The 14,123-nt window shown below is 44.6% G+C and overlaps 1 protein-coding gene across 1 annotated transcript in view; it reads right to left on the bottom strand.

Moving 5' to 3' along the window:
* cdc23 (CDC23 (cell division cycle 23, yeast, homolog)) overlaps positions 1–14,123 on the bottom strand; it is a 37,223-nt gene that overhangs the window by 9,775 nt on the left and 13,325 nt on the right. Inside the window, exons 3-11 of the mRNA XM_028813193.2 lie at positions 10,168–10,305; positions 6,791–6,833; positions 6,336–6,441; positions 5,201–5,333; positions 4,929–5,106; positions 4,351–4,448; positions 2,460–2,541; positions 214–367; positions 4–123 (exon numbers count right to left, since the gene is read on the bottom strand). Coding sequence (XP_028669026.1) covers positions 4–123; positions 214–367; positions 2,460–2,541; positions 4,351–4,448; positions 4,929–5,106; positions 5,201–5,333; positions 6,336–6,441; positions 6,791–6,833; positions 10,168–10,305 — 1,052 coding nt within the window. The remainder of the gene's footprint in view (positions 1–3; positions 124–213; positions 368–2,459; positions 2,542–4,350; positions 4,449–4,928; positions 5,107–5,200; positions 5,334–6,335; positions 6,442–6,790; positions 6,834–10,167; positions 10,306–14,123) is intronic.

Raw genomic sequence — 14,123 nt, 5'->3', positions numbered from 1 at the left:
CACCTGAGCTGATGAGCCCTCCTGTAATAGTAAAGGCAGTAAAACGGCATCTTCAGGATCTCGTACGTCTGTCCCAATCCATACCACGCTCGGTAGTCGCGCTTGTTGACTTCAATTGCATGTCTGAAAATGAAACAACAGAAAGCGTCTTTGGGGTCGAGGGGTCAGCCGTGCAGCAGCAGAGATGGAGTCACTCGGCTGGACGTGGCCTACCTGTACGCCTGAATTGCAGCAGATGTATTCTTCATCTCCATGTACTCGTGGCCCATTAGTGTCCAGGCACCTAAGCAACGTGGATTGAGCTTCAGCGCCCTCTGAAAATACAAAGCTGCCTTCTCATGCTGAGACCGTAGACTGTAGTAGTTTCCTGAAAAAGCAGACAACGTTGGGTAAAGTGCCAACTTGAACTTCAGCCAGGAAGGGTCTCCACTGATCAATCAGCACATTTTTCCAAAAAGAAAGATGCAGAGGGCTGAGTCAGCAGACAGCATGAACCCCACCTGGACTTGTGTGGTACCATAAAAAGAAGCACAGACCCACTGGAAAACAGTCGTCCCATCACAGAACTAGCCCTGGTGAAACCAGTAAGACTAGGAGGAGGAGAGGGACGACGTGCGGTGAAAATGTAGAGGAAGTCACACGTTTGACATCGAATAACGCCAACCAAGCACACCTAAAAACTGCAATGTCCATATTGTGCGGGCAGCTGACGAGACGAAAAGTGAAGTAAACGAGCATTTCTCAAAAAAAAAAAAAAAAAAGACCACCTCTCGTCCACCATTAGTAAGAGGAAGACACTGGAAAAGAGATGATGAAGACTGCAGACAGCTTAGAAGAGCACCGATGGCCACTACAAGTGAAACAGGAGAAGTGTGCACTGAGGCCTAAGCAGACCACAAGCATCAATCTGGAGAAGCAAACCATCCAACATGAAGACGATGTGAGGTACGACGACTAGCAGGTGCGCCCCGACGAAGCAAAAGGATTCCAAGAAGAATATCAATCTAATAAGGAGGGTCTAACGTGACACAAAGATGACAACACACCTGCTCCCTGTTAATACGGACACCAAAGCAGGAAAGGCATCAACTCAAACCTATGGGACTCGATCCACCATAGTAAGTACGTCCAACAAGACGAGAAATCATCGTCATTAAAACTCTCGTCTACCTTCATTCAGCAGGGAGGGTTAAAGCGGACACAGACGTGCACTGGTCAAACACAACGTGACAGGAGTGCGCCGTCATCGTGATGGTGTGAAGCGCTCAAAGTGACCCTGTTATTAAACAGGAGGAGGCATTGATAAGAGAACATCAAATACAAATCAGCAGCTCTGAGGACAACGCGGGCCTACCTTCATAGCTCTGAAGCCCCATCACCCATCAGCCCACCTAAAAGCACAGTAAGCAATCCTCTCTTCTAGACCCTGGCCTGAGGCCTTTGCTCCAACACTAGGCTCTGTGGTAGTTTTAAAGATCAAGCCAAAGCTCAGATTAACTCCCCAGGTCAGGACTGCCCACCTTTTGCACCATGAACACCAACTAAAACTGCCTTTACCAGCCCTGTTAGACCAAACCACCACCCACAAGTCTGTGCGTCACTCCCATGGAGAGTCACTTATGTTTCCATATGGCACTATGTCTGTCCCCTCTCGTGATGGATGGAGGGCTCCAGGCCACCTAAAAGAGTTCACCCACCCCAGAATGGGCAGTGTGTTGGCAAAAGCTTCCGATCATCATCATCATCATCATCATCCAGCCTGCAGCTTTTCACCAGCCCTCCATGACCTCAAATTCACTCTTCTCAGCAGACCTGTCACCTGTTATGTTCAGATACTGTGACACATTTTCACCAGGGAAACATCTGTCTGTCTGTCTGAAGGGTACACAAACACAGGGTGTTGCCCCCATATGCCCAGAATGGACTCTGGTAGGCACCCCTTCTGAAGAATAAGTTATGAAGAGCTAGAAAGGGGACAAATCCAGAAAACACAGGACATGTGGCAACATACCAACGTAAAATAAACCTTCACTTGAAACCCACCAGGAACAGAAAGCACGGGGGGGTCTACGAGAGCTTGACAAGAAAAAATGAGGGCAAAAAGGGACCCCATGGGACACAATGGCAAAAGAGACAAGGAGCAGGAAGATCAGAAAACGGGGGGTTTGGGGAATCACAAAATGAATCTGAGGAGTCCTGGATATTCAGAGGGATTTCTGGGTAATGAGCCTCACCTCGTCTGTTACAAAGTCCTAATGTGCTCTAAACAACTGTCCTTTACGCCATGTGGCTCAGCACGCAGACAGGTGCCAATAAACCGAGACCTTCCCGTCATTATACAGACACCTGACGGTCCGCGTGCCCGTTAACCCATCGTTACACCAAGGCCATCACTGACTGGCACATTTCTCAAAGCTGTCCGTGCGTGTCATGCACACATCTGAATGAGAGCAGCTTACCGATCACGCAGCAGGTTTCCACTCGGTATTTGTCAATGTCACACAGGTTATGGGCGAGGTAGCTCAGCTCCGGCTTCATGCTCTGCAGCAGAAATATGAAAGGCACATTCAGACACTCACACTGGCAGGAAAGCACAATAAAGAACTGACTGGACATGTGGCTCAGGACCACCGTGAGGAGGGCTCGGCTGCCACTCCCAGAATGCTATCCCTAATATTGAAGACCCCCCGACCGTCCACCACACTGGGCCGTGACCTGCTGTAAAGGAAGGCCTCCTTGATTGTGCCATAAATGGCCTCGATGTCCCCGAGGAGGCCGTCCATCACTTCTGCTCATGGTGGGGTCACAGTTTACACTTTGTGATGCTTCAGGTCGGGCGTTCAAGTAAAGCCCCGTGGCACCGCTGTGCCCGCAGGCGCTCTTCCCAACCCAGTAGGTAAGTCCGACTTTGGACTCATCAAATGGTTTCTTTAGCAGGACCTTCTTCTTTTCTTATTGTGTATTCAGAAACATCTGATAGGAGGATATTTACATTGAAAACTACATTTGGAAATGCGGATTCTTTTGAAATTCTTCACTTTCTTTCTTTCTTTTTCACTAATCTTTGTAATTCACCTTGCTCCACAAGCAGTGCAGACACGGGTACAAAGGGCACTGGCCGCTATGGGGGAGCAGCTGGCGAGGCTCTTTATACTCGGTTGTAATCGTAACGCTGCGGCTCTCCTTTAGTCTGCCCTTTCTGGTTTTTTACCTCAGTGTTATGTGGTGGTGTTTGGCATTGAATTGTGCCAGCCCTCCTGACCTTGGCACAGGACCTCAGAGTGAATGGAGAGATTAGCGTCACCACTGACAGATAAAGTGCCACTCCATCACACTTACTTACGTTACTGTAAGTGGGGCTCAAGTGTATTTAAAATAAATAAATACATACATACGTACATCTACATGCATAGTGCTTGACGTTTTTATTTTCAACACTGTAAGTCCAATTGGGAACAATACCTCTGAGCTGCAAATCAACACTACAATATACACAGGACGTGGGCTCAAACCTTTAACTCACACGTTAGAAGTTTCTTCTATTACTCCACTGACAAATGGCACACACTCACATTCATTTACTTGGCTGACACCTTCATCCAAAGTGACATCCAACACTTGAGGTAGAGCTGGTGACACGTCTTCTGCTTTACCAATTGGAGAACAGGCAGGTCAAGTGAATTGCTCGGGGTCACACAGTGCCAGTGGTGGGATTTGAACCCACAACCTCAGGGTCTGACACGGCCTGGTGTGAATGAAACGTGAGACGTGGCCTGTCCAGCTCTCCTAGCCAGGAAACGCATGTCACCACTCCAAGTGTCCATTACCAAATACCACCAAAGTCAGATTTTAAATCAATATGCCAAATGCAGCATGCCAGCAGTGCCCAAGTATGCCCTGCTCTAATTCTGTTCTGCCCACGGCTCCTAATGTCACTACATGAGACTTACAACTGCTCGGTTCAGAGTATCCTGCTACTGAATGTGACATAGCAGAACAGCGTGCTGCGTTAGCCTCACCGTCACCACCCCATAAACATTTAACACATCCACTGTTTAACCAGCTTAATCCGGTTTGGGGATTGGAGGGGCGCAGAGTCTATGGCAGCATCAATGGGTGGTTCATAAGAGGTGGCCCAGGACAGTGCACCACTCCGTATCCCCCACGCTAAGTGAGCTTTAAAACTGCCAAATAATCCAACAAGCCTTTGTGGAAGAAACCCAAGTGGGAAGACAGGTGGGATGTAAAACCTAGAGATCCCTGGAATTGTAAGGCCACAGTGTGCCATCCTGCTCTAAAACCTGCAACCCGCCTCACTCCGACAACCCAAAAAAAAATGTTCCATCTTACCCGCACATACAGGAGGTTGGAAAAAGTATCCATGTTTTCAATTCGGTAGGGATCCTGCTTTCGGAGCTCATTAAACATGGACAAGGCTTTATCGATATCTAGAAGTAGAGAGAGAAAGAAACCTTTAAAGCAAAGACATACTTACCATGAAGACACCATGGCATTAGAAGAGCACTGCACATGCACTTGGCATTTTCTATGGGCACAGCTCTGAGTTTTGCCCTTTGCATGTTTATGGCCTGTGTTGCATTTCCCTCAGGATTTATTAAAGTTGTAAATGCTGCAAAATTGGAAGCAAATGTCTTAACTCTTGAACTGGCTGCTCCCCCTCTAATACGGGCTGGCCACTTGTCAAGTTATGGCGATGGCACCTCCCTGACTGACTGACAGACTGGCTGGCCCACACGTTATCCCACGAGGCCTCGTTTCAAAATGCAGGTGTTTAGTGATGTCACCCCCTGTACTAACAAAATCATTCAGCTCCCCATGTTAATCTGCTCTGTACTCCAGTCAGTTTTAAAGCCTACTAGTTTACATTTCACATCGACAAGCATCAGCGAGTTTAGAATCGGACAAACCTCGGATATTGTGGTAGGCGACAGCGATCTGAGAGATGATGTAGGTGCTTTTGGAGAAGCCAGCCTCAATCAGGCTCTGGTACTTCTGCAGGGCCTCTTCAATCATCTGGAGCTCCGTATACATGTGAGCCAGAAAGAACTCCTTCACCCACGTGTCGGGCAGCGTCAGGGACTTGAGCTGTAAACAACCAATGGACGTGTAAAGCAGGGGCGTACGGTCAACTCACTTAACGTGCCTAGGACAACAGAGCCCTGCCCAGGACTGCCACTACCATGTCTTTGTTGGTGATGAGGTTGCACAGTTCCAGCCAGGCCCCCCAGTGTAAAGGCAAGCAGTGAGTTGCTTCCACAAAGACATCAAGAGCTTCTTTGAAAAGATCCAGCTTCCTCAAAACAACGCCATATCTAAAACACAATAAAGCATAGAAGAAACAAGAAGAACAATATGCTGTGGAATAAGCCCCGGACACAGACAGGTAGACATGTTTAAGCACCACCACACGTTTACTTACAGCAATAAGTGCACATAAAACCCCCCAAGACTGCCCCAAAGTCCAGGCCTCACACTCAAATGCCTCACTCTTCAGGCCGCCTCCACCAAGCTCTGTCCTTCTCCTCGCCCAACTCCAGCCTTGAATGAAGGGAGGTGGCCCCTTTTATAGCCACCCGGATGAGTTCCAGGTGCTTCCCGGCAATCTTCCACTGGCACTCCCCAGTGTGGCGGAAGTGCCGGCTGCGTACCCAGAAGTACTCCGGGTGTCCCCGATCCAAACCCCCGGGTGTGGCAGAAGTGCTGAGGTCCAGGGCTCCCAAGGCATTCGGGCACCCCCTGGTGGTGACCACGGGCCCTACAGGGCTGAGCTTCAAAGTTCTCTACCCGTGGTCCCCAAAGCAACCAGGGCGGTTGCCCCCTTGTGGTCTGGAGGAGCCGGTCCTTCTGAGCATCCCACCCCCAGCCGTGTGCCACAATGCCATCAACTAAAAATTGGCCCGTTGGCTTCTTGTACCTACTTTGTATGATGTGGACAGTAATTACTTCACAAATAATAGAGATGGCATCAGCTAGACACACCTGCTACTAATGGCACCAACTGGGGTCTTTGTAGAGAAGGTTTGGGTGACGCAGTTTCACTCGGGTCAACTCTGAGAACATACAGTATGTTGCTTCCTTATTTTGAGTACCACCACTGCCACTTGACCCGTTAAATCCCATGTCTAGGATCTTGGATGGTGGCTCCCCGTGTTTAATGGCTGCCAGACTCGTGTCAAGTGGAGACACAGTGGACGTTTTGTGTGGCCATCAACACATAAACCGATCCTGCTGATTTTAAGAGTAAAATAAAGCTACCTAAGGATAGCGTAGTAAATATCCAATGCTACAAAAGAAGAGGATTATTGTCAACATACAGGTAGAGGCCAAATCCATCCAGGTCCTTGGCTTTGTGCTTCTTGCTCAGCTCCACTCTGAGCTCCCGCAGAGACTCGTTCTTTACTTGTCCTTTCTCCAGCGGCCCTGCACCACAAACAGACAAAAGGAAACATCAGGGCAACCATCAGCAAGTGCTGCTCCGACATCAGTCACATGACTAAATGACCCTACAGCCTCTGCTGCTTGTAAGCCTCAACTCCTCCTGTCCTCACCCTGCCAGTTACAGAAGAGCAGCCATGAAGTTAACGTCTCCCAACAGAAGCCCTAACAGGTGGGACTGCTCTTAAACTGGAGAACTGAGGGGACAAACTTCAGGGCTAAGAATTTGTTTTTATTTTATATTAATTAATCAGGGTGGTGCCTTGATCTTAGGAGAAAACCTCCTCTTCACAAGTAAAGGGGGAAAAAGAAGAAAAAGAGACAAGAGTCCTACCCAAGCTGTCCACAGTTTCATCGTCTTTCTTCTTCTCTCCAGACTGTAAGATGCAGAGAACAGTAAAGATGAACACGAGAGTTTGTTTTAACACAACAGAAAGACAATGAGCACTAAAAAGTTATAAAATACAACGGTGACGCAGAACAAAAAAAAAAATAAATAAAGGCTCTTTAAATCAGAAGATACAAAGCAACAACAACAACTGAGCACCTGAACTCAGCAGATACTCTTCAAGTGCAGGCAATTAACACCTAAGGCTCATCTGAGAGACCCCGAGGTTACCTCTCAGCGCCGGCTGTGCAAATCGGTTTTATTTCAAGAAAGTAACAGAATATATAATCAAGGAGAAAGAGTTGGCAGAGCTTACAGAAAAACAACAAACTTCAGAAAGAGAAAGAAAAACACAAACACACAAAAAACAAAACTCAACCTGACCAAAAAAATGAAGGGCGGAAAACATAAAATAAAAGACGTCTTCTCCTGATAGGGGGGCTTATTCCACTGTTTTATTAATCAAGTCTTGTCATGTTTTAAAATAAGCTTTGGGCAGACCCTCTGAGTGAGGATTTGATTTCTTTTAATTTTAAATTCTACACAACGACAAAACTGAGTTATAAAAGGTGGGCTGGGCTTCGTCCCTCTAAGTCTACGCACTCGTCATGTGATATCGGCCGTGACGATCAATCTCAGCTGTTAACGGGTTAGGAGCGACTGGAACACCAAGGCTGCTGAGAAACATGTTTGTCCAAAATGATGTAAATTTGGTGCATTCACAAAACATGCAGCCCAGTGATGCTGGAGCTTTCTGGATCTTACCCTGGACAGTTTTAAATGAGACACAGAGTGTCTGTCACATATGGAGTGAGAGTGTTTGCTGTATGCGCCTGACCTCCACTCCTCACCGGAGGTGTTAACTGAAAGGTCCTTTTCACACCATGCCTGAGGACCACTGAAGGGAAGATTCTTTGAGATGGTTTTATATGTTATTGAGACTGCAAGACTGTTCAGTACTCCCTCTGGAATAGAAATGGGCAGGAGCTGTGGAAAGCTGAGCAGGTTTCCTTTAACAAAATTTCCAATTCAATAATAGTGGCAAAAATTATGTTGTTGAGAAGTTCAATTTCAAGATTAATCGTTCGTAAGATGCGAATGTTTAGATCTTGGGACAAGGCATGACTTTTTGAAGAGACTTTTTGGAAGGAAGTCCTGCGAGATGGTGACTTTTGCCAGTTAGATTCTTTCAAGTCCTGCCCTACGTGCAACTATTTTCAAACAAGACCACAGTCATCTCACCTCTCAGTCGTGTCAATGCTTTTGTCAGACACACTTCCTGTGCTCTCAGCTCTTATAAAGTTTATCAGGACAATAATTTTATACGTTCAAGATGACACGTCAACAACTAAGCAAAGAAGAAAGAGCAGCGTGTTGAAAAGAGGCGTTGGAGAGAAAAGAATGCAAAAACAAACAATCATCATCTAAGTGCAAATTCTGAAAATAAGGAAAGTAATAATCAGCCCGGACCGAGAGGAATTGAAAAACCTCACAGGTCTAATCGGGGGCAGAAATAAAAGACAAAGAGTAGAAGACAAAGTAGAATGTCGTAAAGAATTCAAAAACGTTGGGGTGAAACACAAAAGAGCAGGTCAGAGATTATGAATGTGCTAAAACTCAAAAGTCTCAAAAAAAAAACGATAGGAAAGATCACATTAGCGCTAACAAACGGAAATTATTACTCGGTGAAATAACGGAACGGCAAAAAGAGATCGAATATATGGACATATGACAGAAGTATGTAGATATTGTAAAGCTTTAAAGTTTAAGTTGGAGACTTGTGGATTGGCCAATTCCTGTTGCTATCAGGGAAAAGTAGTGTTGTCAAGTCGGTTTATTTATTAGAGAGAAAGAAACGAAATTCACTCACGGGAAAGTTATACATTGTGTTGTCACGATGCAAGTCCAAACACAGAATCAAAATTCAATGCCATCTTGAAGAAAAGTTAATTCCAAATATTGTTTTTACTGAAGTTTTAAAATAAAAGTGAAAAGAATGAATTTGTAACAATTCTCATGAAAATAAAAACCTTTTTAAATTGTATATCCAGTTAGCCAAACCTGGGGCTTGGCGAGTGTAGTGAACAGGGGGTGGAGCTCCACAGTATAAAAATACTCACACACAGATAGATAGATATGTAAGGCTATCGATAGATAGATAGATATGTAAGGCACTATATGATTGATAGATATGTAAGGCACTATATGATAGATAGATAGATAGATAGATAGATAGATAGATAGATAGATAGATAGATAGATAGATAGATAGATATGTAAGGCACTATATGATTGATAGATAGATATGTAAGGCACTATATGATAGATAGATAGATAGATAGATAGATAGATAGATAGATAGATAGATAGATAGATAGATAGATAGATATGTAAGGCACTTTATGATAAACTATATGAGAGACAGACAGACAGATAATGTAAGGCACTATATAATAGAAAGACAGACAGACATCTCTCCCAAGTGTATTAATCCTGAGCATTTCCAGAGATTAAACACTGTGCAGGTTTGAGAAGTCTGAGGGGACAGCACAAATTTGAAGGAGAGTCCTTGAGGCCAAACTCAGACCCTGGGGAGGCACAATGGCAGCCGATTTTCATTCCAGACACTTTCTTAATTAGTAGCCAATTACCGATGCTAAGACAAATTAAGGATGTCCTATTAATTTTAATTGACTTGCATTTTAAGATTCAGAATCTTGAATTGATGCTCTTCTCCTCAACCAGTAGTCAGAACAAAGCAAGCCAACAGATCACCAGCTAACTCGGGGGTCTCACATATACTTCCTGGAGGGTTTCCCTTTTTGCTTCAAACAGTTTTCTAATGAGAAGCCAATTCTTGCGGCTAATTAAACACATTTCTTAGTTCTGCTACACCAGACATTGCTAAAGCTGTTGGCTTGCATTGCATCTCTTTAATTGTTTAGCTGCTGGTTAAGAAAAAAATGAAACAGAAGTCTGCTCCATTAGCAGCAATGATTGGTTACTAATGAAGAAAGTGGCAGTACCAAGAGCATGCAGCCAATGTGGCCCCCCAGCTTTAGTTGTGTTCAGGAACACACACACTTTGCACTTGTGTGGAAGAAGCCGCCATTCCAGTTTCATTGTTAAAAGCCAGCGGACTAATTATTAGAAAGAGGTGTGTGGGCTCTTGGACAGCAACACTGACAGGAGTTCAGTCCTTTCTGCTGGATTTTATGACTTCCAATCGGGCCTAAACCTTCCTGAATGAGTGACGTGACGTGTTCACCATGCGATGCAGAAGCCCGGTGCACATCAAAGAGGTTTGGGAGAGGCTCACTTACCAGATATCTGGAGTACATGTAAAGAAAATAAGCTTTCTGGCTTTTGCAGCCTCGCAAGAAATAGGCAGCACGATCGTACTCCTTGAGATCATAGAAGGACTTGGCTAAGGTGTAGGCGTCCAAGTCTTGGGCATCTTCCTAGCAGGAGAAAACACAACTGTCAGCTCCTTATCAGCACAACAGACAGGAAAGCTAAAATTGCAGCAAGGCAAGAGCTGCACAGTGAGGACAAAACAAGCAAGAGAGGGAGAATCAATGCCATTAAAATGGAAATTTTTTTTTTTTTTTTTTTTTAAGTCATTTCAATTTATTCTTGTTTTTTTTAGCCCAACCCTTTAAAATCCCATAAATTGAGTTAAATTCTCGATTCCACGGAGTAATAAAGAGCTTTATGGCAGGCAGCAGTGCTGCATTGATAAAAGGCAGAATGAGGACGGGTGTGAATTCAGCCACCGATTACTGTTTAGACTGGCATGCCTGCTCTTCTGTGCCATTATCCATAAACTGTCTTAGCGAAGGCCACAATCCAGGGTGCCCATTGAGACTTGAGGGGAAGGTGGAGTCTGGCATTTTGACTAAATTGTATTCATACAAGTAAACCATCCTTCTACCTTCTAAGAAAAAGTCAAAAGGACATTTGCTCCGTTAGTGACTTCACCTGACAAACACCTGCCACCATGAAGGTCACTTCCGGCTCCACAAGCACTCCATGTCACTACAGCAGAATTCCTGCATTGCAGGGTCAGGACAGAGATGTGCAAGAAAAGCAATGACGAACATGTGTGAACAGAGCTGAAAAAACACGGCCCGCTCCTCAGGGTTATAAAAGGCCGAGGCCTGCTGTCTGTCTCTGCAATGCAAGATGGGAACCGAGCCTGGACAGGACGACTGCCACCTACAGCACGCCACCCATACAGGGGGTCTGGCCAGTTAACCCAACACACTAAATCTGATTAAAGGTCTACCAACTTGACTTTCTAACACTTGTTAAGGGCTGATTTTACACAAATGTTGGGACATTTGCCATCTCGCCAAGTACCAGACACTCATGGAATACGTGACCAAGTAGCATGGTGAAGAGCAGGACCTCAGGGACCCTCAAATCGAGACATCAGGTTGTTTTAGACCATCTAGGTGGATTGGATCTGCAAGCTTTGTTAGGCTCAATGGTCTGTTCTTAATAATAATAATAATAATAATGTTTTATTTATGCAGCACCTTTCATACACTCAAGAACACTTTACAATTCAAGAAACACATTAACAAGACAGCACAAATTACATACAAGAGAATGAATAATCTGCATTGAAAAGATGTGTTTTTAGCAGGAGTTAGAAATTAATAATCGATTTTTCCTCGTGAAGGCTGAGAAGAAGAGCATTCCACATTTAAGGGGCCATCACACTGAAAGCTCTGGCACCCAAACTTACTGAGCTGTGTTTAGGTACAGTGAGTGAGTGAGCGTCCGACGATCTTAATATTCTTGTCACGACTGATCTGTTATTCTAAAACGTCAGGCCCTTTATTTAACTATTAGTTTTCATTTTTATTATTATTACTGCTACTACATGATTTTACTCAACTTGCCCTCTCTGTTTGTCTCAGTCAAATTTTGCAATCAGTTTTTTACCAAACGGATTTCCTTCAAACTTTGCATGAATGCTGATCTCAGGTGACAATGCAGTGTTTCATCAGTTCTGACCCGGGATCTGTACGTTATTTTAAATTTCGCATTTCCTTATGTTATACTTTTAGAGATTACACACACACACACACACACACGTACAAGTATGATTTAAGGCCAGTACAAAAAGTGCCAGAGAACTGGCTGAATCTTGGCTATCAGACAAAAACGTCATTAACAGACATTTGGACATAAATCCAGCACATGCAAACTTAATTAGAACATGTTCATAATAAATAAAACGTTACGACCTGTACCACCCCCCCCAAACGAATTGTGTTATATATTGTCTTTGATTCTTGTAAGTCTAAGCATTATCCTCTGATGAAGGCTCCTGGTAGGGGCTGAAAGCTCAGGAATAAAAACTACTTTATGATACGGGGTTCATTTTTTCTCCCTTTGTGGCTCTCCAGCTGCTAATATGCAAACCGTAACACAGACCTTTGCTTCCATATTTTTATATATATATGTGTGCTTTTAGCCAACACACATACAGTGCATCTGGAAAGTATTCACAGCGCTTCATCACTTTTTCCACATTTTGTTATGTTACAGCCTTATTCCAAAATGGATTAAATTCATTCTTTTACTCAGAATTCTACACACAATACCCCATAATGACGTGAAAAAAGTTTGAGGTTTTTGTAAATTTATTAAAAATACAAAAATTGAGAAAGCACATGTCCATAAGTATTCAGAGCCTTTGCCGTGAAGCTCCAAATTGAGCTCAGGTGGCTCCTGTTTCTCCTGATCATCCTTGAGATGTTTCTGCAGCTTCATTGGAGTCCACCTGTGGTAAATTCAGTTGACTGGACATGATTTGGAAAGGCACACACCTGTCTATAGAAGGTCCCACAGTTGACCGTTCATGTCAGAGAACAAACCAAGCATGAAGTCAAAGGAATTGTCTGTAGACCTCCGAGACAGAATTGCCTCGAGGCACAAATCTGGGGAAATGTCTGCTGCTTTGAAGGTCCCAATGAGCACAGTGGCCTCCATCATCCGTAAGTGGAAGAAGTTCGAAACCACCAGGACTCTTCCTAGAGCTCGCCGGCCATCTAAACTGAGCGACTGGGGGAGAAGGGCCTTAGTCAGGGAGGTGACCAAGAACCCGATGGTCACTCTGTCAGAGCTCCAGAGGTCCTCTGTGGAGAGAGGAGAACTTTCCAGAAGGACAACCATCTCTGCAGTAATCTACCAATCAGGCCTGTATGGTAGAGTGGCCAGACGGAAGTCACTCCTTAGTAAAAGGCACATGGCAGCCCGCCTGGAGTTTGCCAAAAGGCACCTGAAGGACTCTCAGACCATGAGAAAGAAAATTCTCTGGTCTGATGAGACAAAGATTGAACTCTTTAGTGTGAATGCCAGGCGTCATGTTTGGAGGAAACCAGGCACCGCTCATCACCAGGCCAATACCATCCCTACAGTGAAGCATGGTGGTGGCAGCATCATGCTGTGGGGAACTGGGAGACTAGTCAGGATAAAGGGAAAGATGACTGCAGCAAAGTACAGAGACATCCTGGATGAAAACCTGCTCTTGACCTCGGACTGGGGCAATGGTTCATCTTCCAGCAGGACAACGACCCTAAGCACACAGCCAAGATATCAAAGGAGTGGCTTCAGGACAACTCTGTGAATGTCCTTGAGTGGCCCAGCCAGAGCCCAGACTTGAATCCGATTGAACATCTCTGGAGAGATCTTAAAATGGCTGTGCACCGACGCTTCCCATCCAACCTGATGGAGCTTGAGAGGTGCTGCAAAGAGGAATGGGCCAAACTGGCCAAGGATAGGTGTGCCAAGCTTGTGGCATCATATTCAAAAAGACTTGAGGCTGGAATTGCTGCCAAAGGGGCATCGACAAAGTATTGAGCAAAGGCTGTGAATACTTATGTACATGTGATTTCTCAGTTTTTTTATTTTTAATAAATTTGCAAAAACCTCAAGTAAACTTTTTTCATGTTGTCATTATGGGGTGTTGTGTGTAGAATTCTGAGGAAAAAATTAATTTAATCCATTTGGGAATAAGACTGTAACATAACAAAATGTGGAAAAAGTGATGAAGTGCTGGGAATACTTTCTGGATGCTCTGTATATCTGAAAAATTAGAGTTAGTCAAGTCATTAGCACTCAAAAGGTAGGCCATTGTAGACAATTTTAAAAAATCATTTTGATTAATTGGTATTGAAGTCTTGTCCAATTATTTCAATAAGACAGTTAGGCAGCATTGGTCAAGGGGTTAGCGTGTTGGATGTTCAATTGAATGGTCAAAGGT

This window comes from Erpetoichthys calabaricus, chromosome 11 (assembly GCF_900747795.2).
Source record: "Erpetoichthys calabaricus chromosome 11, fErpCal1.3, whole genome shotgun sequence".
Classification (NCBI taxonomy): Eukaryota; Metazoa; Chordata; class Cladistia; order Polypteriformes; family Polypteridae; genus Erpetoichthys; species Erpetoichthys calabaricus.
Note: the sequence above shows the minus strand (reverse complement) of the source record. Positions and strands in the feature narration are given on the sequence as shown.